This window comes from Eumetopias jubatus, unplaced genomic scaffold, assembly GCF_037043125.1.
Source record: "Eumetopias jubatus isolate StellerSeaLion01/CBP00866 unplaced genomic scaffold, mEumJub1_p1.0 scaffold_14, whole genome shotgun sequence".
Taxonomy (NCBI): Eukaryota; Metazoa; Chordata; class Mammalia; order Carnivora; family Otariidae; genus Eumetopias; species Eumetopias jubatus.
Window position 1 is genome coordinate 108,540,070 of NW_028274820.1, and position 26,460 is coordinate 108,566,529.

At 42.1% G+C, this 26,460-nt stretch overlaps 1 protein-coding gene across 6 annotated transcripts in view; it reads right to left on the minus strand.

The window, feature by feature from the left end:
- Nucleotides 1-26,460, minus strand: part of ESYT2 (extended synaptotagmin 2) — an 83,396-nt gene that overhangs the window by 23,118 nt on the left and 33,818 nt on the right. For all 6 annotated transcript variants that reach the window (XR_003607441.2, XM_088018587.1, XM_028092376.2 and 3 more), the window contains exons 5-13: nt 22,659-22,731; nt 22,323-22,412; nt 13,902-13,957; nt 8,649-8,769; nt 5,021-5,197; nt 3,937-4,019; nt 2,509-2,557; nt 1,365-1,454; nt 803-898 (exon numbers count right to left, since the gene is read on the minus strand). Coding sequence is in view for 5 of the 6 variants with exons in the window: in XM_088018587.1 (XP_087874713.1) it covers nt 803-898; nt 1,365-1,454; nt 2,509-2,557; nt 3,937-4,019; nt 5,021-5,197; nt 8,649-8,769; nt 13,902-13,957; nt 22,323-22,412; nt 22,659-22,731 (835 nt within the window). In the remaining variant the exon portion in view is untranslated. The remainder of the gene's footprint in view (nt 1-802; nt 899-1,364; nt 1,455-2,508; nt 2,558-3,936; nt 4,020-5,020; nt 5,198-8,648; nt 8,770-13,901; nt 13,958-22,322; nt 22,413-22,658; nt 22,732-26,460) is intronic.

The window sequence follows — 26,460 nt, forward strand, 5'->3', positions numbered from 1 at the left end:
GGAGGAAGACAGCCTGTATCTGTAGTCTTTCTTTCACCAAATAAGAATGGCCATCTCTTGAATAAGTGAACTGGCACTAAAAAAAAATATGATCAAAACAATATATGTGTCTAAAATGATCACATTATCCTAAATAGTGGGTTTAAAGTACGGTGGTGGAGGATCACAGCAGGCTTCACACGAATGGAAATAGTATGATTTTTCTTCCCCCCAATTTTAGTCATTACCTACAAAGGCTGTACTTCAGTTTTTTCTAAGAGCAAAGCAGTTCTGATGCAAATGAGTAGGAGCACTTGCTGTGGGCTGTAGGAGCTGAGTATGACTGACCACCTGAGGCTCCACTCAGAGGCCCTGCTCTCCCAGCCTGCCCGTCTGTCGTCCTACCACGCTACAGCCAGGAGGGACTCTGGGCTTGTAGGCAGAGCTGCTTCATTTTATTCCCATGCCAAACAGACAATTTCCATCTTTAGGTCACTCTATTTTAATAATTAGTGATTTTCTATAGAATATCTTCTTCCCTAACTACCAGGCACATTCTTTTCCTATGTAATGGAGATTTCTTCATAAAACATGTCAGAGTAAAAATAATTCTTAACGTCCTGGATAAATCCGTAAGATGTATAAACCGAAATTATACTCATGAAGCAAATACATGCTGATCGCTCCCTCCCCCGTGCTGCTCTCCCAGGTGGGAGTGAAGTGAAAACAGAGGAACAGTAACCAGTGACACAGTGTGGGTGAATGCAGCAAGATCTGCTACCAGGAAAGGAGCACCCAAGGGAGCTCCCATGGCATTACCTACCGGAAGGTTCCTTGCTGAATCCAAATACAAAATCAGCAATGAAGAGGAAAGACCATCATTGGCTTGGTCTTTGTCAGCCCTGATGTCTGTTAGCACCTATGAGAAAGGACAAAAAGCCTCAGCAGGTGTATTTCCACAGGATTTTAGACTATTTCTCCCTGATTCGGTCTGTAATGCTCAAGAAAAGAAGGAAGGTGGGGAAATAAACCATCCGATACATGCAACACAGAGAGAAAGAACACAATAAATATATTTTAATGACAAGAATCTATATGAATCAATTAAATAAAGCACAGGTGATCTGTGGCTCTCCAAACCCCCATACTCTATCAAGCACAAAATATGAAGATCTCATAAAACAGGTGGGAATGACCTGTACATCTTTCTTTAAAAAAAAAAAAATTCCATTATCTTTAATTTACCCCTGATGTGACTGCAGTGACTTACTTAATTTAATCAAAATTATTGCTGCCATTTTTCTAAGCCAAGTAGAAACGCAACCTAAAGATACTAATCTTAGCTATGAGGGGTGGTTGTTGTCATGGGAAATACTTCACAGCACCTTGTCGAGGTTTGAAGCATTTGGCATTAATGTGAGCCACTCCAGTTTCAAGTGCAGCTTTCCTCTGGGAACCTCGTCCAGGGTGAACCACTGAAGAGAGAACGTGAACGTTCACAAAAGTTCTCCTGAGTCAACCTTTCCAGTCAAGCAGTTTCCACCAATGTCACAAGCTGCTCACTGTGAGGCACCGACAGCTCCTGATTAATGCTGAAGGACGGAGTCCTACCATGTTTTGCTTTTCCCTTCGAATGAGCTGATGGCCCCAGAGGATGACAAGAGCAGTGCGCTGGAACTCGCCCAGCACTGCCACCACTCTGGAGTCAATACCATTTTCATCCCTAACTTACACACAAGGATTCAAATGTCTTCTAGTACTGTCTGGCACTGTCAGGCTTCTATGTATGGACTTCAACAGAATTTATGGGCCAGGAGGTAATATAACATTGATCCCAAATACTGAATTTCATTATCAAAGAAGGTTAATATGTTTGTGTCTTTATTCACCACTATGTACTACTTAATAAAATAGTGTACACGTGTTTCAGCTTAAACACCACAAAGCAATTCATCGAAGATAATCCCCAAACACTCAGTGTTAAGAGACTGCCCTGGGGAGTGCATAAGAAAATGCGTTACTTTGAAAGCAGTGGATCTCAACACTTACTTGGTTAATTATGCCCTACTCATCCCAATTATACCCATCTTTTAGAAGCCACCTCAAAATTTTCTTTTTTCATACTTCTTATTCTGACAGCAATATCGTGCTTGAAGTAGTGTCTGCTTGTTGTAAACTCCCACTGCCCTATAGGCGGCTTTCACGTGACAACCTCTCACTGACCGCACTGTGTTAGCTCTGTTACTAACTCCAGCTATCTTTAAAAAGCCCATTTTTGGGAAGCTTCTCACAGGTCTCTGCCTGGACTCCCAAAGGAGAGCACATGTCTGAAATGGTCGGTTTGTGCTTGTACTCTTCTGAACTTCTAGCATATGGTGGGCACACAATACACACTATCTGATTGGGCTGTTAAACTTACTTCTTTTCACTTTGCCATTATTAAAAGGCCTAAGTTCTCAGAACATTGTGTGGGGGACCAGCAGGTCTGTCAATGCTCATGAAATAGAATAATACTCAAAGAAAACTTACTTCATCTAAAAGGCGCTCCTTCTCAACTTCAATAAGATCAATCATAAGACTATAGAAATAACAACACAACAACTTTAGAACATAGAAACACACTTCTTACAACTGCAATAACCTTAAACATTTGTCTACGAAAAAGTACTCCGGAAATGTATCAAAACGCTATAGTTTATCAAGAAACAGACTTCTTCCAGAAGCTTCCTCAGGCTTATCCCAAAACTATGAAGGGAAGTAAAGAAACAAGCAGGGGTGAGTCTCTGGGAGGTCAGGACCCTCAGTTTGGCAAAGCCAGGATCAGAGTTGTAAAAAATGTGGTTTTCCCCACAACGTAGCTATTTATAACGTGCTGAAAATGTCTGAAAATATTCAGCCCTCTTGTCTGACATGCTCTCCCTCAGCGCTGCCATCCGTCACTACAGCTCAGTCATCTGCGCCCCTTCCCTGTCCTCGCTCCACAGCTCTGAACCATCCCAGAGACGTTTCTGGTTCGGCTATCTGAGAGCCCCTTCCATTTCCCCTAAAAATCCTGCTCTGCTGCAGAGCATGGACCTCGCCTCCCTCAGAAGTCAGAGATGCCAAGAATGGGATGACTGTAACCCTATTTTCTCTCGCAGCTGCCCCTCCTCCTGCCCCTGCACCAGGTGAGACCCTCACAGCTCTTTCCTGGTCTATCACCACAGTCCCCAGTCTCAGTCCCTGCTACTCTGAGCCACACAGTGGTTTTATTAGAATGCAAATTTGATCCATCACTGCCCTGCTTACAATCTTTCGGTCGCTCCTTGTTAAACCATCTCATGAAAGAATTCTGAAGTCAAAGCACAATACATAGGCCGTTCTTGAGGAGGCCAAATCTGTCCAACGTCATCTACCCCTGAATCTTTTACAAGAAAGTCAGTCAAATACTAAAGATTAGGGTTAGATGTATTTTTTAAAAGCTCATGTTTTTCAGCTGTAGTGGTTGTTCAATTTAAGTAAACAAGTCAATATTTATTTTTCCAATGTGTAGGCACAATGTAAATCACTATCCCCCCTGCTCCCTAAATAACTCAACAAATTGAAAAAGCTTAAAAACCCCTTTCTGCAGTCGAGAGCAGAGCCTGCGCAGCATGAAAGCAGGCTGCGGTACTGGCATCTGGGGCCACACTCCACATGTGGCTTACCAGCACCCGAATGTGGGCAAGTAGCTACACGTGGCCAGTGGCTGCTGAAACAGACACAGATCTAAAATTTTTCCTTCTTGTACTTAAATGTGAAACTTTATAGGAATAAAACATACTTCAAGAAGTCTAAGGTGAAACAAATGTTGTATCTAAGAAGCCACTTAAAAATACACGTAACACATACATAGCGTATTTTTTGAAGCCATATTAGTTCTAAGTGTCACTACTCAGAAGAAAAAGCACCCTGTGCTCTCCTTCCCCGAGGGTTTACCTTCCTAGGAAGTCATCCTTGTCTGGGTCTTCGTCAAAGAGCTCAATCTCTAATTCCTGTCCAGGATGTTCATAAACTAAAGCCTGAAAAAACAAAGAGTAGTTATCTTACACGGTTACTACTGTTGGCAGCTACTGAACATGAGGACGGTAGCAAGGAGCACCCTGCAGTTCTCTCCCATGGTAAGTACTGGAGCGCTTACATTGTGTCACTGTCCAACCACACACACACAAACACACGTCTCCACGGGAGACCAGCTAACAGTCTACTGTGCTTCCAGTCATCTGAGTCAAGTTCCACTGCTCCGAAGTCAAGTCACAAGACAGCGCCCACAAACTGGTACAGGCTTGGGACATCTTTCTAGTCCTGAAGTGGCTCTGTTCAAATGCTATTCTTGGGATACCAACAAGTGATCCAGGTACCACCACTTAGAGATTAAGAAATCTGGCAACAAACAGGATTGGGAGGATGGGAAGCTGGGGGAGCATAAACTGTACAACTGTTCTGAAGAACAATTTTGCAAAAATGTATCATTCTTTCAAAAAAGCATGATTTATGATGCAGCAATTCCACTTTGAGGAGCTTATCTGGAGAAAACCTGGTCAAGTGAAGAAAAATACATTCCCATTACACTGGTAATAGCAGTGGTTCTAATGCTGAAATGAACAGCCAGTATCTCCTTGGGTAAAGAAATGATGGAATCTATTCAGTGAATGGCAAGTATAAATCATGTTCATCTATGTTTACTGACATGAGAGAGATGTCTAGATGTATTAAATGAGAATTTACAAAACAGTACATAATAATCTCATGTTTGTAAATGTTTACATATGTTAACCACAGAAATCACTTTGTCAATTATTTATTGTGATAGTTTAATGTAATTAAAGTTTAAAATTTATGTGTTGTTTATGCATTGGCATGACAATGTTGTGAGGTAGGGACAGAAGGTACAATACTTCTGAAGGAGGGAAATTAAAGAAAAATGATTTAAATGATGCTCTAAACCAACCACACTCCTGTATAACAGGAGTGGAATCAGAATTTGGAGAGAAGCCAACTGATGCCACTGGACACATCTTACCTCGTACACCTCATTCCACTTGGGACTGAGGTTCTCTTTGATGACCTTGCTTTGGAAGATCTGGTTGCCAACTCGAATAACTCCATAGGGGTCTGACTTTCCCTTGACGAGTCCCTTAAGGTACGTATCTTTCCCCTGAAGATCCTGAGCTTCAATAAAATGTATCCTTAGAACACCCTGAAAAGAAGGAGCACGCACGGACTGTTCACTGTGACACACGTGGAACAATGGCTGTGTGCTCACTGTCCTAAGAATGAGGAAGAGTGGACAACATGAAGACCCTCTCCCTGCACAGCAGAAAAGAAAGTCAACATGGACTGTCGGGCAGTAGTGCGGAGGGAAAGCCAGAGCAAGGTGGACGACACTGTCCGAGTATCACTACTTTCCGTCAGGAGACCAGACCAGGGTGGAGTGAGGGGTGAGGCCCCCAGTGACAGTGTGCAACAGGAGCCCAAGGAGCCTTAGTCTCCTGGGTCACCCAATAGTCCTGTGTTCCGTACGACAGTGACTGAGAACCACCATTACAGGATGTCTCAGACGTGTCACTAAGCCCTTGGCAGGCGCTCATTACTTCAACTTTTAGAACAATCCTATGAAATACAGCTGACCAGAACAAAACAGGTTTGAATTCGTGGATCCACTTATATACAGATTTTTTTCAATACAGAACAGTACCGTAAATGTATTTTCTCTTCCTTATAATTTTCTTAGTAACATTTTTTCTCTAGCTTACTTTATTGTAAGAATACAGAATATAGTACATAACATATAAAATACGTGTTACTGGTTTATGTCATTGGTATGGCGTCTGGTCAACACTAGGCAATTAGTATTTAAGTTCTGGGGGAATCAAAAGTTATATGCAGGGGCGCCTGGGTGGCTCAGTCGTTAAGTATCTGCCTTCGGCTCAGGTCATGATCCCAGGGTCCTGGGACTGAGCCCCACATCGGGCTCCCTGCTCCGCAGGAAGCCTGCTTCTCCCTCTCCCACTCCCCCTGCTTGTGTTCCCTCTCTCACTGTGTCTCTCTCTGTCAAATAAATAAATAAAATCTTAAAAAAAAATTATATGCAGATTTTCTACTGCACAGGGGCTCGGCGGCCCCACCCATGTTGTTCAAGGGTCAACTGCACTGTCATTAAATTTATTTTATAGATAGGAAACTGAAACTTTGCAATACGTACTACTCATAGACTTTACACAGTTTTCTTTTCCTAAAATGTTGTTTAATTGGTAAAATAAAAAAAATGTTCACTCACACCTCTTTCAAGGCAAACAATGGTGGTAAAGTTAGCACGAGGCAGCATTCTCCAAAAACCCTTTCAAAATCACTGGGTAATAGTCCTGACCCAATCAGCTAGGAAGACATGCGTTTTTACAGATAAATACGCTTTTAAAAACTTAAGAGAATTTCCCGTTTACAGGAAATGTGTCTAAAGTTTAGATAATCTGGCAACATGTTTAAGTAGCATGGCTTTTAAACCCCACAAGGCTAAGGAAGGTTGGATCTGGGCGGGCTCAGGTGCTCACCACGCTCAGGGAATAAAAGGTGCAAGTGGCAAAGGAGGACGAGGATTTCTTCATGGAAGAGACTTCTTGTGTTTTCAGAGATGAAAATCCTAAGTTAAGGAAAAAAGACGTGCCTTTCTCATATGTACTGTCCCATCAAATCTGAATGCCAACAATATAACTAGTTCAGGCATCAATTAGCTGGAGTGTTGGTACTTTCAAAAAAATGTAAGGAAGCCCAGACATGTTTGAGGATTTGTACACTGTTACGGAGATCTAACTTAACCTCAAAAAAGTAACAAGCATCAAGGAAAGTTGTCTGCTTCCACTTCAGCAAACAAACTAAAAACAACACACGCAGTGAAACAGGACCAACTCAACACCTTCTGTTTAGTAAAAGAAACTGTCCTGTGCGTGTTGGTGTCACACTCATTACAGACATCATACAACAGGGTTGCCTGCTCCACTTCTGGAGGGCCCAGTGGGAAAAGCTCTGTGAAAATGAGTAAAAGGAAAATCCTCCTTTGCATTGGAGTCGGGAGGCCAGAAAGGGCAGTGCCCAGGCTCTACCAGTCCACTGTCCACTGCAGACCCAACAGGGAGAGATGCATCTCCCAGTGGATACTATTTTACTATCCCGGAAGGAGAAAGGAAGGTTTCCTCCTGCCCTGGCAACAGCTCAGCCAGCGAGAAGCCACTACACTTCCCAGCTCCAAGTTAACACCAACGGACTTTTAGATTAATGCAGCCCCTCCCAGTGCCCCCTCTCCTCTGTAAAAGAGCCTCCTCCCTTTGTTCTGCAGAATCACCTATGGTTTTGCCATAGCGTAATTGTCCCAGATTGCAATTCTCTGCTGTTCCTGAATAAACCCATTTTTGCTGGTAAAGTAACAGCAGTTTTTTATTTTATTTTGGGGGGGTGGAGAGGGAGAGAGGGAGACAGAGAGAGAGAGACAGGCAGGCGGGACAGAGGAAGAGAGGGAGAGAATCTTTTTTTTTTTTTTTAAGATTTTATTTATTTATTTGACAGGGAGAGATATAGTGAGAGAGGGAACACAAGCAGGGAGAGCAGGAGAGGGAGAAGCAGGCTTCCCGCGGAGCAGGGAGCCCGATGCGGGGCTCGATCCCAGGACCCTGCGATCATGACCTGAGCTGAAGGCAGACGCATAACGACTGAGCCACCCAGGTGCCCCAGGGGGAGAGAGTCTTAAGCAGGTTCCACACCCAGTAAGGAGCCTAAAGTGGGATTCAATCCCACAACCCTGAGGATCATGACCTGAGCTGAAATCAAGAGTCGGACGCTTAATGTATTGAGCCACCCAGGCACCCCTGGGGGTTTTATTTTAAGGTTAATAGCTCTCACTAACCTGTGAGGGCCCATCCATTCCAAGGACCTCTTCTCTGACCAGTAGAGGGAATACTATGTCCTTGACCAGCAATTTCTCAGTCTTTGGTTGAGGTTACATAGTTTACTCAAATGAAGGTGACTCCAGTATCTGTGACCTAACTCTGTGTGCTAGGCATCACCCCAAATTTACAGATGAAGAAACTGAGGTCCACACATGCCAAGTAATAGGCCCAAAAAGTAAAGCTGCTGTTAGAACCCAGGGCTGTGACAGAGATCCAGGCCCTGCCCTTTCGATCCCGTCCAGGGCAGTTGTAACACCAGCACTGCTTCTGCCGCGGTGCTTATGACTCCAGAGGTAACCACACTCACTGCTGAGAGAAACCCTGTACCAGTCATTATACAAAGTGCCCATCACTTAGACTAAGCTGTTACATTTTGATAATACAAATAGTATGTGCTTTCTGAGATAACTATGCAGTTATCTCAGTCCTTTATGGACTGCCGTCACGGCAGTCCTTTATGACCTGTAATAATATTTGCAGAATTAAATCCCTCTAATAAGCACCTTGGACGTTCATGGCTGAGGTTTAAGAATTGCCCTGAAGTCTCTGATGCACACTGGCCAATCTCCTAAGGAGTGTGACAGGACAAACTACCACATCAAGATCCATATGGCAAGGTCACTGTTAAGAGAACCACGAGAAGTTACAACATCCAAGTATGTGATAAGCGTCTCTGTATCTAAGTGCTAATGGGTGCTCAGGAGTACTTACCTTTGGTATAGGAAACCGCAATTGAGCTATTTGAACTTCACTGACAAGAGGAACGGTGATCCGATTGGGAAGCACCAAATAGTTTGATATTATATCCAGAATGATCGTATCTGACAGACCACTATTAGGTGGGTGGTAAAAAGAACAAATCAACTATCAGGCATATCAATACTAGTTATCGCTTTAGCAGCAAACTTACCACAAACATGATACAACACCCCATTTACAAGGTCAGAATTATCTAATTTTTCAAAGACAATATTTAAGACAGTAATTCAATACTTTAGCTGCAATATGGCTATAGTGACTACTATGTGGCATATATATAAAGCTGAGATGTATAGCTGAGAACACAAGGTAATATTCTGGCTACATTTCATAATATTCTAAATGATGTTTCATATGTTCCTGTGTGACTTCATCACTGATTTAATATCAACTAAGACACATTACATTTTCTTTTTTTCTTTTTTTAGCATATTTCAAGCAGCCACAAAAGTGCAAAGAATACCATAACAAACATCCACCTACCCATTCCAGGTTTCTTACATTAAATTTCTCATTATTTTCGCATAGCTTCCAATCAAGTAAAAGAATTTACAGTTTATTCTCTCTTCACACTGTATTTGCGTACTGAATACTTTAATAATTTTGAAATTCTATATACCACTGCACAGAGAACTCAGTAATATGAATAAAATTGTGGAGGATAAAGAAACAAATGTACTTTTAATATATTTTTGCCTATTCTTTGGGGTAAATGTGAGAATTAAGTAACATGTATGGGACAACATTTTTGAAAGCATAAATGAAATTTCAACACCTTTACCCAGAACTGAGAAGTTTTAAGAGAATCTTATTTCTTGCCAGTACTTCTCAGATGTTAAAATTGTTAACAGATATATGTAAAGTAATTGTACATATAAAATACCCACTAGGACAGAGTGAAAGTCTCCATCATTCAGTTAAGAGTTGAACATTCACTCTAAGCTGGGTATCCAAATGCAATGACAAGAGAAGGAGTCTTACCTTAGGACTTTCCAGTCCAAGACAGAAAAAAGACTGAAAAACCCACAACCCCACAGACAACAGAGCTCTATTTATGCATATGTCCGTGAATTAGACGTTAACACTAAAGAGACAGAGAGAGTTTCAGCTGCCAGACACTGGATATATGCTCACTAAGCAGCGATGTGAGATGGTCCTTCAGAGTTTGAATACCAAGCATATTCTTACTTTGCCATTCCCCTCCAACCCAAATACTGGTTGTGTTTATACAGAAAAATCTGCTGGAACAGAAAACCCTTTGATGATGCTATGCTTTCAAGAATCCCTTAACTGCTATGGTGGTAGGCCAACCGCCTCACCACCCACCCTAGCCATGCAGATGGAGAGGCCCAAGCCCCAGGAAAGCAGAAGGCCCATGCTGGTGCCTCATCCCTGCTCCCCTTTATATGCCGCTGTGTACACGCCAGCCTCCCCCTGGATTCCCAGGGCTGCAGTGCTGCCCCTAAGGGTCCCCGGGGGCGTCGACGTGCGGCTGCCCCTCTGCTGGTCCCAGCTGCTGTCGGGGTCTAGTCCTCTCTGCCCTTCAAAACTGCCTGCTCATCACCCGACTCTTGTTCTATCATACTCCTCAACCCTTCTTATACCTTTACCACTCAGTTTAGGGTTCTTCACTGAAACATGTGGGGACAGCCAAAACTTATGGTCAAGTGCAGTAACTCAGCTATTACTGCTACTTTATAACACTCCGGGTTCCGTTTTTTATCAATGGACACAGCATGTAGATGTTCATTTTGTAATGCTCGAGGCAAGATTTGTTAGAAAGTCTTTGAGTGGGAAGCACAGTTCACATTTTATATTAAGTTTATATGTATATATTTTATTACATAAAATTTACATGTTACATTATATAAATTTTACATAATTTTGTATGAATTATATATATCCTATAGAAATAATATAATTTTATTTAAAAGGGATGTTTTTATATATACCTTTTATACCACAGCTTTGTTTCTGACTGGTGTGTATTTCCCTCCATATTTCTAATATAGATGAGTATATATTTTTAATAATATAATTCTCTATATACTATATTTTATGTACTGCATGCATAGAAATCTATATATAAAATAACTAAAAACTATTACTATATAAAGAGAACCTGCCATTATCATTAAATATCATTAAATAAAACCGAGTGTATATATTTATGTATCTCCATGTATGCAGACATATGTGTGTGAGTATATGTATTTCCCTTTTACTTCATTTTGTATTTTTATTTTTTAGTAGGCTCTATGCCCAACATGGGGCTTGAACTCAAAAACCCTAGATCAAAAGTCACATGCTGTACCAGCTGAGCCACCCAGGCGCCCCCTTATCTCTCTTTTTGAAAGTGGTTCTTTTTTTTTTTTTTTTAATTTTTTATTTATGGGCGCCTGGGTGGCTCAGTTAGTTAAGCGACTGCCTTCAGCTCAGGTCATGATCCTGGAGTCCCGGGATCAAAACCCACATCGGGCTCCCTGCTCAGCGGGGAGTCTGCTTCTCCCTCTGACCCTCTTCCCTCTCACGCTCTCTATCTCTCATTCGCTCTCCCTCAAATAAATAAATAAAATCTTAAAAAAAAAAAAAGATTATTTATTTATTTATTTGACAGAGAGAGACAGACAGCGACAGCAGGAACACAAGCAGGGAGAGTAGCTCAGGGAGAAGCAGGCTTCCCGTGGAGCAGGAAGCCCGAGGCGGGGCTCGATCCCAGGACCCTGGGATCATGACCTGAGCCAAAGGCAGACGCGTAACGACTGAGCCACCCAGGCGCCCCCACCCCGCCGCATGTCTCTCTTTTAAATAAATGATTTGCGACTGACTCCCCCAGCTGCAGGCTTGCCAAAGGCAGCATACACCCACTGGTTCACGCTGTAAGGGAACTAATACAATGCTATTTACAGGGTAGCTGCTTGACAAGCCCGCGTTTGTTTCAGTCCTCCTATGATATAAACGGAGGAAAGTACAACAAACACATTTTTTTAAAAATATTTATTTATTTTAGAGAGTGTTGGCGGGGAAGGGAGAGAGAATCCTCAAGCAGTCTCCCTGCTGAGCATGGAGCTGGAATCGGGGCTCAAAACAGGACCCTAAGATCATGACCCACGCTGAAATCAAGAGTTGACTTCCTGACTGACTGAGCCAGCCAGGCATCCCAAACACATTTTCTACACCAAATGGCAACAGGGATTTGTTGTTTTGCTGGCTAACCAGCATCTATTCCCACAGATGAAAGTACTGGTGAAAGTTCTTCCTTTGCTTCTCCCACATCCCTACCCTGGTCCCCCTGTTCCTCTTCTGGGGGTGGGTATGAGACCCAAACGTGATCATCAGAATCACAGGGTTTGTCCAAGGATGGGTGGACAAAAAGAAGTCAGCCCAGAACTTTTGCTGGAACTAGCAGAAGAAGGTTCTTTTCAGACTAAAGCTGCTAAGCACGAAAAATAGAAGCTAGAAGCTGCTACTTCATAGTAAGGGCCTGCCTAACAACAAACCCACACAGAGAGCAGCAGAGTCCAGAGTGAGACAGAGAGCCCGTAGGGCATCGTTTGAACAGCAACACCTGCCTGCATCTGACTTCACCCCGACAATGCTCCAGACTGCCCAGTGACATGAGCTAGGAATGAGCCAGGAGTGGGAGCTCCGTGAGAGCAGGTGTGACGGTTCCGTTCACAGCTACACCACGGCACTAAGAACAGGGGCTGGCTCATACCAGGCACAATACCTATTTGTTGGATAAATGAATAAATCGTCTTAATAGTATTTATTTATTCACTTTCTTTTTAAAGTTTATTTAAGTAATCTCTACACTCAATGTGGGTCTTGAACTCAAGACCCCAAGATCAAGAATTGCACACTCCTCCAACTGAGCCAGCCAAACCACCCCTACTCATTTACTTACTTTTTTATTTAAGACTACTTATGTTGGGCTTGTTGCTTGCAACCAAGTATCCTAATGAATACTTCAACAGTTCTTTAAGCTGTCCTTTCTTTGTAAAGATCTTTTAAAGATAACAGAACTTTCAATATCCATTAAACCACAGTACCTAAAAAAGATTTTCATTATGAGGACTATGCCTCATTTTATTTAAGTCCTAAATTTTCTCTGATAATGAAACAATATAAAGTTCTTTCTAATGGCCATTCTAAGGGCATAAACAAACACAAAGAAATAGAAAAAAAAAAACAGACCAATTTAATTTCTGAGCTATTTTAGAAAAAAAATCTGGATTAGGAAAGTTACCTACTAGGAACATGTGTAACTGTATTTCAGCATTTAAATACAAGAGTAAATAACAAAGGCAGGTTTCCAGAATTTCCTGTTTGGCAACAATAGGTCCATCGCAAACAGTCACCTCCCATCAGGTGAGATGGATGGTTGTGACCTGAAGAAGACTTCACTTTCCTCATAGCAGGGATGTGCCATTCATGGTTTCCTAAGCTTATTATGGGCAAATTTCCTCATGTTTTAGATGTGAGATTGCTACAGAATAATGAAGGGACTCCCAGTAACGTGAGGCAGAAACTCTAGGTTTCTCAGCTCTTGCACCCAGACCCTGGGGTGACCCTACACATTCCTAGGTCTAGCACCTACATTTACCCCTCTGTGGGCAGCGGGAGGCATGGGGGCAGTAGCACAGCCTAAAAAGAACCCAAAGGGCTAGTTCCAAAACATATATTCATTTTTAAAATTTTATTTTTCTGAGAAAATAAGAAAAACCAAATTAAAAAATTAACTTGCAAAATATTAAAAGGCTGTTACTTTTCTAAAACACCAAAGCTTGAAGCAACTGGCTGGCTCAGTTGGTAGAGCATGTGACTCTTGATTTCAGGGTCATGAGTTCAAGCACCACGTTGGGCATGGAGCCTACTTTAAAAAAAAAAGAAAAAATTAAGAAGTTAAAAAGAAAATACCAAAGCTGGAAAGATGCTTCATGATGAATGAAAAGTAAAATGAAAGGTGAGTGACTCAGTCCAACACCCTCACCCACTCTGCTGCTCACTTGGTCCCAGTGTCTCCGATGCAGTTAGGAGAGCGGAACCTAGCCAGTCTCTTCATCTGAGCCACACATGAGAGCCTGCTGAGAGGCACGGATTCTGCCCGGTAGTGGCCTTACCCATTCTGTGTTCTTTTCATGACACTAGAAATGCACACTACACCAACAACAAGCTAACCATAGGACATGACATTATACTTACTTCAATCCAGGGATATCGAGAAGGTTGGTCAGTCCTGTCCAGTTAATTTCTATAAGCTGTTTTAAAAAAAGGGCAAAAATATTAAGTTTCCAAATTATTTCCAATTACCAAATTAAATCAAACAGGTTTTTTATAAGCAAAATGCATTAGGTCATAATACTATCCTACATCTTGCTTTTCACTTTGTAAAAATATCAAAGTCATCGTCCTTCGTTGGTAAATGAAGAGCTATCTCTTTTTTTGTTTAGTTTTTGATAGTATCTGTTTCCTCTGGTAAAATCAAATAATTTATATACCTTTCCTACTGATGGACACTTAGAATATTTATAATTTCTCTTTGATTCAGTGAATATCTTTTTATATACATGTTCTTGTAGCATATGTAAACCAGCCTTCAAAAAGTGAAAGTTTTGGTCAAAGATATATGTTTATTTTTTACAGATTTTATTCTGGGGCGCCTGGGTGGCTCAGTCAGTTAAGTGTCTGACTTCAGCTCAGGTCGTGATCTCGGGGTCCTGGGATCAGGTCCCACGTTGGGCTCCCTGCTCAGCAGGGAGCCTGCTTCTCCCCCTCCCTCGGCCCCTCCCTCCCCCTGCTTGTGCTCTTTTTTTTTTTTAGATTTCTTTTATTTATTCTTTGATAGAGATACAGAGAGAGAGAGCATGAGCAGGGGGAGAGGCAGAGGGAGAAGCAGACTCCCCACTGAGCAGGGAGCCCCACATAGGGCTCGATCCCAGGACCCTGGGATCATAACCTGAGCCAAAGACAGATGCCTAACCATCTGAGCCACCCAGGCACACCCTCCTCAAGTAATAAAAATCTTTAAAATAAAAAAAGATTTTTATTATGTTTTTTAAAGATTTTATTCATCTATTTGAGAGAGAATGCACGCCTCTGCATGTGCGGGGGGAGGGGCAGAGGGAGAGGGAGAGAATGAATCTCAAGCAGACTCTGTGCTGATCTGAGAAGCCCAATGCGCCCAGAGCCCAAGGTGGGGCTCAATCCAATCCCACAACCCTGAGATCATGACCTGATCCAAAATCGAGTCAGATGTTTAACTGACTGAGCCACCCAGGTGCCCCTACAGATTTTTATTTTTTTAAAGTAATCTCTACACCCAACATGGGGTTCGAAACAGTTCTGAGATCAAGAGTCACACGCTGCACCAAATGAGCCAGCCAGGCGCCCCTTATACGTTTATTTTTTATGTTCACAGATGCTACCCAACTGCCTCCCAAAATAAGATCCTGTACTGATTTATATATATATTCCTACCCTAAATGTATAAAATGTCCTTTCTTTATACTCTCCCCAAAAACAGATATTAAAAATCAGTCCATTTGGTAGTTTAAAAATGGTACTTTATCCGTGCTTCAATTTACATTTTCCTGATATCAGTGGAACATGTTCTATCCACTCAGTCAACATTTGTATTCTATTTGCTCAATTTTCTAGTGCGTATTTGGGTATTTACTTAGAATAATTCCTACATAGTTGGCTAAGATAAGATTCCATTTAGTGGATGTAGACAGATAAAAAAAAAAGCTTGATTAGAAAAACTGCTTTCTTACCAGAGTGCATATTGCACATAATAAAATTACTTGTGCTTTATATTTGTAGAAGAAATGCTAACTGAAATTGCATGATCTCAATTACCCATATCGTTGCAGTAATAAAACTGCTCAAATCCCTTTGGGAAGTGTATAGTTATAAATAAACACAAGCTAGAAGAGTCAAGATTCTTTTGGATAGACCAAAACTGAAAAAAAAATTTTTTTAAAGATTTTATTTATTTATTTGAGAGAGAGAGCGAATGAGAGACAGAGAGCACGAGAGGGAAGAGGGTCAGAGGGAGAAGCAGACTCCCTGCTGAGCAGGGAGCCCGATGTGGGACTCGATCCCGGGACTCCAGGATCATGACCTGAGCCGAAGGCAGTCGCTTAACCAACTGAGCCACCCAGGCGCCCTGAAAAAAAAATTTTTTAAGAAGTCCTGAAAGACTAAGATTTTTCAGAGTAAGAGAAATGAAATACAAATTTATTGCAAATATCAGTACAAACTCCTACTGGTGCCCTCATACCTGTCCTCCCCAAGAACAGGCATAGAAGCAATCACAGTCTGCGGCAACCAGCACCGGCCAGCACCCTGACCATGATCTCTAAATACATCTTCCAAGGGACTGTGAAAAAGCAGCTGATTCCAGGACTGGGGCAAGAAGTGTTAAGATGAGCCTGGGGCATCCTGTGGAATCAGAAAGCTCGGGAAACACTCAAAAATGAATGAGAGGTCCTGTCAAAGGTGGGTCCCCCGGAAGGGACTTTAACTAGAGACGATCAAGTGTCAGGTGACAGAGGGCTTACTCTCATGACCCTTGTCAAAATGAGGAGATCTGTTTAAATGCTACCCAAGTTCAGAGAAACCAAACGCCAGGGAGGCAGGAACAGGATTTAGCTGGGTTTGAGAAGAGATGTGAATGCAAGAAAGCAGCCCCCAGGGAAGGGACCCACTGGAGGCCCTGGAAAGAGGAGCTGGCCTGTCCTTGAGCAAGGGGAGGAAAAGGGACAGGAAGAGTCCAGAGCCATGGGGGGTGAGAAAAGGGGGAGAGAACTGTGTGTGAGTGTGAGAGCATGCGTGAGGACAAGGGTGAGAAATGAACATGTGAGTGTGAGCACATGTGAGAACGAGTGACTGTACATGAGAACAAGTGTGAGTGTAAAACCACATGTGAGAACGAGTGAGTGTGAGAGGTTTGGAAAGTGAGCATACAGACAGGGAAGCCACAGAGGGCTGGAAGCAAGGCGGTGCTTGGGCAAAGCAAATAAAATTAGGGTCCCTTGTCACCACCCCAACCACTGCACTGGGACCATGGAGATCTCTGGGAGAAACTGAAGAGACAGACATTTCTCAACCCCCTCTCTGGGCCGCTGCACCTCTCTTAGGAGAAATGGAATCAGTAGTGTGGTTATATTTTCACGGAACAACACAAATGAATTGTGTATTTCATGAAAACCATTTCATGCCTTTCTCCTCTCTGCTTTTCCATGAACGCACAGTCTGATGGATGTAGTGAAACGTATAGTTCAACTGTTTATTTCGGCACTTACTCCATGTCAGGTGTTCTAGGTGCATTAAGTTGTACAGCACAGACCATGAATCACATGGGAAGTCTGCTAAAAATACAGACCGGTGGCTCCCATGCTTCTCCAGAGTTTTTCAGCTAGTCACTGTTCACTGGTGGTAAAGGCCAAGAAACCCCTGGGACTTCCAGCTTCCACCTGGGATATAGAAAACTGGAAAGCGCATCGCAGATGCACAAGAAGAACTGAGGTGACAGGGCCACCAGCCTGAAACCCTTCCTTAGAGGCAGCTCCAAGAATGGCTAAGGCCGCCACAGGGCAACTGAGAGGTTCCAGTTGAACCCTAATTGCTAAAGGCCAGGTGCAGGTGAGACAGAGAAAGCCCTCTGAAATCCAGACACAGGGCATCTGCAACCCACTGGGTGGGCTGAGCATGGTCACAGAGACTGGGGAAAACACTTCTTGCAGGGGTAAGGTCAGGGAAGGAGCAGCTGCTGCTGGGAAGACCCAAACTCCACCTTCAATGGTAAGGAAAAGAAGCCACTAGGAAAAGGGACACACAGGTGAAGGCTCACTGCAGGTGGGGAGAGAGGAGAAGAAAATACCCTCTCTATCTGGGGAGAGTAGGACACCGTCCCAGGCCCTGACTGTTGGAGATCCTGAATGACTGGGGGCAGGTGTGCAGACTCACGCCTGCATTAAGACCCACCAAAGACACAAGTACAAGGAGACGGCAAGGTCACCTGAAAGGGCACTAGCCCTGAAACCCAGGGCAGGCCAGAGCAGTGGGGAGCTCCCCTGTTCCAACTAGTGGGGGTGGGGCAAGACTATCCAAAATAATGAAAGATATCAAACCACTGATCCAGGAAATTCTGAGAACACCCGACAGGGTAAATATCGCCAAAGCTCCCAGGTGACTTCATATGTGGCCTAAGTGTGGGACCGTCTCCAGTCTGGTAGATCTGCTGGACTTGTCTGCCCAGCCCTGCCTCTCCACCTCACTGCTGCCTTCCACACAGGGTTGTAGGAATTGGCTTCCGGGAGCCTGATCCACACACGGCAACCTTCCTCCTCCCAGCCGGTCCAGGGGTCTGTATCTGACACAGCTGGAACAAGGAACGGAAGGCAGGAAGACGCACTGCCTCTTGAGTGCACTGGCAGCCCTGTTTCTGGCATGTGGACTAGAGGACCAGAGGAAGCTGGTCTCAGAGGGAAGAGAGAATTTAGCAAAGGCATATCAGGCATGGGTGACAGACAGTCACAAAGGCTTTAAATTCTGCATTCCAGTAGGTTTCATGAGAGAGCAATACATGCTATTCTCATTTAAGTAAAGCCTTTCCTTTTCCCCTTCCTTTGATTAAGGTATTTGTTGCTAGACTTGTAGCTAACAGGACTCAAGTTCTCATGGTCATTGTAAAAGGAAGATATTTCCATTTTTACAGATGGAGAAATGCATTCTGTGGTTCAAAGACTCTGCTAGCTGGAAGGACCCTCTTAGGATAAACACATTGTGAGTATGCCCCATGACATCTCCCGAATAAGTTCTGGAAGAAACCTGCTGGATTTACTTGAGGCTAATCTGTGCTCTTGGAATAGGCCTAACAGAGAGCTGGGGATTCTGAAACACCCCTTCGAGTGTATGCGAGAGGCAGTTTCAACAACAGTCAGGTTAGCATGAGTGAGGGGTCGGTTCCCTGTGACACGGCCAAGGGGAGACACTGGCTTGTTCTGGCCCTTACCAGAAACTTCACCCAAGTTTTTGTGTTTACCAAAACTTGACTTCTGGTGTTAAGACCCACCAGAGAGCTAAACCTATGTGTAGGAAAATACTTAATTTCTTAAAAATCTGAGGACTTACTATGAACCAGGCATCTACTGGTTTTTGTTTTGTTTTTAGACAGAGCAAGAGAGAGCATGAGCAGGGGGAGAGGCAGATGGAGAGGGAGAGGCAGACTCCCCGCTGAGCAGGGAGTCCGACGTGGGATTCGATCCTGGGACTCCAGGATCATGACCTGAGCCGAAGGCAGACGCCCAACCAACTGAGCCACCCAGGCACCCCAGGCATCTACTGTTTTATACCTACTAACATTTAGTCTTGGGAGGCAGTAGTCCCCATGTCACAGATGGGGAGACGCCCACTGACATGTAGTCCCCGTGTTACAGATGGGGAGACTTGGGCTTAGAAGGATTAAACAAACTTCAAGGCATACGGTCAGAAGAGAAAAACCAGGTGTGGAAGACCAGGCTAGAGAAACCCCAGTCTGTCACTTAACCATTACACATACTGCTTTCATTGTACTCTGAAAGTTTGTCACTTTAGAAATTCTTAGTTTTTCTTTTTTTTAAACAAGTAGCACATTATCAAAACTAATTGAAACAAATCAACAAGAACAAAAATGTGCAGAGGTTTCAAAATAGTCTCTGGCACTATTCTTCTAAATCATCTGGATAGCCAAAAACCCCCAAATCTTTGTAGCTATATTTTTCCTTAGGGTGAGGAAGAATTACTTGGCAACCAGTAGTGAGTTCTGTTCTCATATTTTCCAGTCGAAAATAACTGAAAAAAAAAATTCCCTTCTCTCCACAGCATATGTTTGGCGACTTTACTCACCATATAAGGAAATGAATGATTCTGAACTTTTCACAGCCTCATCCATTTCTGACACTAAGATTTTGTTTGAAAGTTACATTACAATGTTTTGGTTTTTTTTTTAAAGATTTTATTTATTTATTTGACAGAGAGACAGGGAGAGAGGGAACACAAGCAGGAGGAGTGGGAGAGGGAGAAGCAGGCTTCCCGTTGAGCAGGGAGCGGGATGTGGGGCTCGATCCCAGGACCCTGGGACCATGACCTGAGCCGAAGGCAGACGCTTACCAACTCAGCCACCCAGGCGCCCCTGTTATTTTTAAAGTAAATATACCTATGGAAGATCTAACCTAAGAAAGAGTACTACTAAGTTTTGAGGGAGATTTAAATATTTGGATTTCATTATTTTCTGAACTGAAAAAGGGTCTTTAGTTGTTAAAAATTCCCTGTAAATCAAAAATCCTTAGCTATCTACTAAAGATTATTTTTTTATACTCATTAATGAAGTTTCTTAAGCATATAATGGCTTTTAAACTGGTATGTGTAAAAAAAAGACATGAATTTTAAATCTTTTAGGGAGCTCTTCATTTCTCAAAATTTTAATAAATTAAATTTTAACAGAGACATTTCTTAATTCCTTTTTTAATTTTAGTGTTATGTAGTCAAAATACTTTCAAAATAAGCCTGTTATTTAAGCAATAAAAAGCAAATCAGAGTAGTACTTTTAGTGGTAAAAAAGTGAAGACACTTAATTCTTGCATTTTTACACAGAAAAAAATGCCACTTGTTTGGTCTAAATAAACCCACATTTAAAAAAACACAATAATTTGTATTAAATTATTTAAATCAAATTTTAAAAATTAATATTCTTATTTTAAATATAATGTTAATGGTACCTCCAGAAAGGACTCACGAAAGTTATATAAATGGTATATCATGAAAAGATAACTGAGAAACAGGTCAATTTATCCACCAGACATTTACTGAACTGTATGGAGACAGATATGGCTGTGGCTTTCAAAGAGTAACAAGAAGTATGCCACAACATACAGGACAGGAGGGCACCAGGGGAACGAGGGGAAAGCTGACTACCTGTGTCTTTGGAAGGGGTTATACAAAGGGACAAAGACAGTGTTCTGGGAGTAGGAAGACAAAGGGAGGTGATGAGAGATGATGGGGGCTGGCACTATCCTTGGATTATGATTCCTCCCTGTGGCTGGAAATCGGGACGCTCCTGGGGCAGTGCCAGGAAATGAGGCTGGAGAGAGACCCCACCTAGACCATGATGATTGTCTGCAAGGGAGAGATGCTCCCTAGTGGGTCTGTTTGCTCCGTGGGAAGACAGCCCTAGTGGTGAAGTGTACGGAGGACAGGGCCAAGGCAGAAAGCCAGTCAGAGGCTACAGGAGCCCACATAAGGAGGGGCCTTGTAGGTAAGGAGCCACCCAGGTGAGGGGGAGGAGCCTTAGGAAGAGTCAAAGGGAGGGGGAGGGGCTAGGGTGAGGCGTCAGTCTAGGTGGGAATGACATTTTTGTTGTCTTATTTTTGAGCTAATGATGACTACTAAATAGTGACTACTTACAATAAAATGTGGAATACATATATATTTCATATGTGTGTGTGTATATACACACTAACAATATGAAGTGATGATTAGTACGGTTTATCCCAGTGTTAGAACAGATCTCAGTAGGGGTGTCTGGGTGCTCAGTCACATTCGTGAGTTCGAGCCCCGCACTGGGCTCCACACTTGGTGTGCAGCATACTTAAAAAAAATATATATGTAGGGCGCCTGGGTGGCTCAGTTGGTTGGGCGACTGCCTTCGGCTCAGGTCATGATCCTGGAGTCCCGGGATCGGGTCCCACATCGGGGGTCCCTGCTCAGCGGGGAGTCTGCTTCTCCCTCTGACCCTCCCCCCTCTCATGTGCTCTCTGTCTCTCATTCTCACTCTCTCAAATAAATAAAATCTTTAAAAAAATATATATATATGTATACAATATATATTATATATATATATAATATATATAATTCAATCAAAACCAAACCAAACCAAAAACCTTTATGATTCTTAAAAACCACGTAGTTCATTAAACACCACGACAGAAAGGCAATGCGTGTGAATGACGGCAGCCTTCGTTGGTGGGGGCTGCAAAGAGATTTATGGGTTAGAATGAGAACAGCAACTCTGTCAGCCTACGGTCCTAGACTTACTGGTTTTGTGACTTGGACAAATTAGACTCTCAGTTCCTGGTCAGTAAAAGGAAACTATGTTAGTATTCAACCATAAAGTTAATAAGGATTAGATGAGCAAATATCTATAAATCACACTCAGTGATAGGCGCTGAATGTTAGTTACAATCTACACTTTTTAAAAAGTTTATGTTTTCAGGGCGCCTGGGTGGCTCAGATGGTTAAGCGTCTGCCTTTGGCTCAGGTCATGATCCCAGGGTCCTGGGATTGAGTCCCGCATCGGGCTCCCTGCTCCGTGGGAAGCCTGCTTCTCCCTCTGCCTCTCTGTCTCTTATGAATAAATAAATAAAATCTTAACAAATTTTCCGTAACAAACATCATTTTTTGTAATCAGGAAAAAAGATGTCTATTAAGAGATGAAGCCCTCCATTAAGAGCATAAAGAAGTATAAAAACATTCAAAGGATTCACATACCAGAAGAGGGAAACGTGAGAGAAGGACAAACTGTTTCTCTGCTTTACCTGTCCTTGTCAGTTAATGGGAAAAATGAAATTAATGTTTACTTACTGGTTTCCTAAGGAAGAAGATAGACAAGGCTCCCACTAGGGGCATGTCTCCAATCAACGGTTCCAGGATCACTCGCATTGTACCATGAATCTAAATTCAAATGGGAAACCAACACATGTCAGAGAAGACAATTTCACAGGCCATTTACTGATTCAAGAAGGAGGGTACATGATCATCCTAGTGACTTCTGAGCATCTGCCTTTATGTTTCTCTCAAGTATAACCTACAAATAGAAAACTTAACTTCTAAGAAATTCTGAGTTAATAAAAACTTCACTTTTCTTTTTGAATAGAGCATAGAGAATTTTAGAAGACTATGAAACTTTAAAAACCTTACCTGTATACTTTGCACACCGGCTCTACAAAAATATCGCTTGATCTCCAAATCAATCTCACAGTTTCCTACAAAACTAGCAAAGGAAAAGTTCTATATTACTGTCTCTTAATCACCACAGACCTGCAAGGTATATAATCTGAGTAAAATGACAGCAAAACAACCAAAACCAGCCTGTAGGCAAAACTGTAATGTGAGGCCCATGTCCGGGTATTTTACTACCCAGAATCACAGATGTTCCTGCTAGCAGATTCGACATTGCCACACTGATTACACGTCACTTCTCAAAGTGCAACTTCTGGATCAGTCTCTTGATGGAATGTAGTTTTCATTTGTTTTATAAACAACTGTGCTTGTTTAAAACATAAAAAAAAGCTTAGATTATATTTCACCAGAAGTAAATTTTGCGCCCATGCTCCCTGGTCGTGAGAAGACTAACAGCAGTGCTCCAGGGCTCTGTGACATCAAAGGTTAGAAACGATGCGTCTTTTTGAGGCACCAATTTTACTCAGTGATTAAGTCATTTCAATCATTAATACAAAACAAAACAAACGAAACAAGAATATGGTACGATGCTGAATGTCAGGCTTGCATCTATTCTTAATACGAACAGGAAACATCATCTATGTTTTTGTGTGGGATCTCCGTGATTTGACTCCCACCCTCAAAAGCAGCACATCATGCTCCTGCCTGAGGACATCTGGGGGCAGTGTGACAGGTGCTGGAAAGAGTGTCTAAGCACACAAGTACAATACTAAAGAAAGGCATCTAGGATGAATTCTTCCAATATTTATGTCCTGGTGTTAAAGCACCTATAGATTCTTCTTACTGAGCAGGACTCTGGATCTAGCTGGTAAAACCACCTGTTAAAAAACCACCTCAAAACTTTCCTCTTCTTCATCCTAAGACCTGATCATTCCCTAATATCTGCCAATTACTCCTTCCTCATCTCTACCGCCAATAACCTAATTAAAGTCCCAGTCAAGAACACACAAAAAAGTGGAATATTTTTTTGAGACATAAATATCTGAGCAGCATAATCTGCATATGTTGTTATGACTGTTAAAATCATGAAAGCCAGACCGCGTCTTCACAATGCCATCCATTAACTGATTCATTCAAATGTTTACTAAATGTGTTAGAAACCCTCCCTTGGTGCTGGAATAAGAGAATACAGTTTCCACCCTCCTGAAGCTCATTATCAGACTAGTGGACAGTCCCAGCTTACAGATGAGCTGAAGACACAGGCGGGCTTCCTTTCATCCCATTGATATAGCACAGTGTTCACAGTAGTGCCTGGTATTTTAAAGATGCAGATTTTTCCATCAGATCATTAGAGGCAGTCAATGCTCCTTTTTAAAGTAAAGGTAATTGATACCAACTCTGTACTTTTACTACATTTATACACTTCAGAAACTCAAAGACAACATTATAAAAGGATCCTTAGTCAAGGCTCAAAATAAGAAACGAAACTATGAACCGAGTCTGTCAGCGGACACACTTCAGCGGTTGGTTGCCCCTTACACAGCTGCGTTAATAGGCCTCACAGGGAGGCAGGAAGCCAAGCGTAAGTTCACAAAGAATGAGGACAAGAACTAAACAAAACCACCTTTATCTGCCAGGTGTGGTACCTGGCAGACTGTCAATTAATCTTTCTCAATTACTTTTTATTGTGATAAAATATACAGAATGTAAAGTGGACCATCTGCATCATTTGTAAGTGTGTAGTTCAGTGGCATCGAGCACATTCACCATGTTGTGTGACCATCACCACCATCAACTCCAGGACTCGTCCATCTTATAAAACTGAAACTCTGTCCCCATGAAACCACTTCCCATTTCCCCTCCCCCAGACCCTGGTGCCCACCATTCCAATTTCTTTCTCTGTAAGTCTGACCACTCTAAGTACCTCATGTAAGTGGAATCATACAGTATTTGTCTTTTTGTGACAGGCTTACCTCACTCAGCGTAATATCCTCATGGTTCATCCATGTTGCAGCATGTGTCAGAGTTTCCTTTTTTTTTTTTAGCTTTAGAATGGTATTAGATAATCAGCTATTTCCAAAGTCACCTTTTTTTTTTTTTAAAGTTTTTATTTTAATCACCTGGTGCTCACCATGACAAATTTCCTTTTTTTTTAAAGGTGACTAAAATTCCACTGCATGTACAGACCACATTTTCCTTACCCGTTCATCTGTCGATGAACACTTGGGTTGCTTCCACATTTCAGCTATTGTGAACTGCTATGAATGTAGGTGTACAGGTATCTCTTTGAAACCTTATTTTCAGTTCTTTTGGGTATGGACCCAGGAGTGGAATTGCTGGGTCTTACAGTAATTCTGTTTAACTTTTTGAGGAACAACTATTTTATTTCAACAGCAACTGCACCGTTTTACATTCCCATCAACAGTGCACAAGGGGCCCAGTTTCTGCACATCCATGCCAACACTCACTGCTTTCTGTTGTTTGATAGCAGCCGTCCTAATGGGTATGGGGTTGTAGCTCACTGTTTTGATTTGCATCTCCCTGAATATCAATGAGGGGAGCATCTCCTCATGGGCTTGCTGTATATTTGTACATCTTCTTTGGAGAAATTATTCAAGACCTTTTGTCCATTTCTGAATCAGGTTGTGTGTTGTTTAGTTTTAGGAGTTCTATATACCTTCAGATATTAAACGCTCATTGGACATGTGATTACATGGACTGCACTGATTCTATGGAATTGCTTTTAGTGTTGACATTAAATATTAAGTCTTCCAAACGAAGAACATGGGATGCCTTCCATACCTTCTTGGCTAATTCCTAAGGGTTTTATTCTTTCTGATTCTAAACGAGATTGTTTCTTGATTTCATTTTTGGACTGTGCATTGTTAGGTACAGAACGTAACTGATTTTGTGTATGCTGACTTTATATTCTGCTACTTTGCTGAATTTATTAGTTCTACAAGGTTTTTTTGTGGAATCCCTAGGGTTTTCTTTTTTTTTAAATTTTTTTATTGTTATGTTAATCACCATACATTACATCATTAGTTTTGGATGTAGTGTTCCATGATTCATTGTTTGTGCATAACACCCAGTGCTCCATGTCCTTAGGGTTTTCTACATATAAGATCGTATCACACGTGAACAGAGACAATTTTACTTCCTCCTTTCTAACCTGGATGCCTTGTCTTTTTATTTCTACCTAGTGGCTCTTGCTAGGACTTCCAGTGTCATGTTAAATGGAAGTGGTCAAAGTGGACATGCCTGCTCCTAATCTTGGAAGAAAAGCTTAGTCTCGCACCATTGAGTATGATGTTTGCTGGGGGTTTCTCACATATGCCTTTTTAAAAAAATTAATTTAAGTAATCACTACACCCAATGTAGGGCTTGAACTCATGACCCTGAGATCAAGAGTGGCACACCTCCGACTGAGCCAGCCAGGCGCCCCTCAGATATGCCTTTTATTATGCTGAAGTAGTTTTCTTCTGTTCCCAGTTTGTTGAGTATTTTTATCATGGAAGAATAATTAATTTTGTCAAATGCTTTTTCTACATCAACTGAAATGATCATGTGGTTTTTTTCTCCTTCCGTTATGTTAATGCGGTACTTGATTCATTTATATATGTTGAAGGATCCTTGCATCCTGGGAATAAATCCCACTTGGTCATGGTGTATTCTTTTAATATGTTGCTGAATTCAGTTTGCTAGTATTTTGATGAGGATTTTGCCATCAGTGTTCCTAATGGATATGGGTCTGTAGTTTTCTTGTAGGGTCTTTAATTTTTTTAATTTAACATGCTTATGACTGGCAATTTTCTAGGCT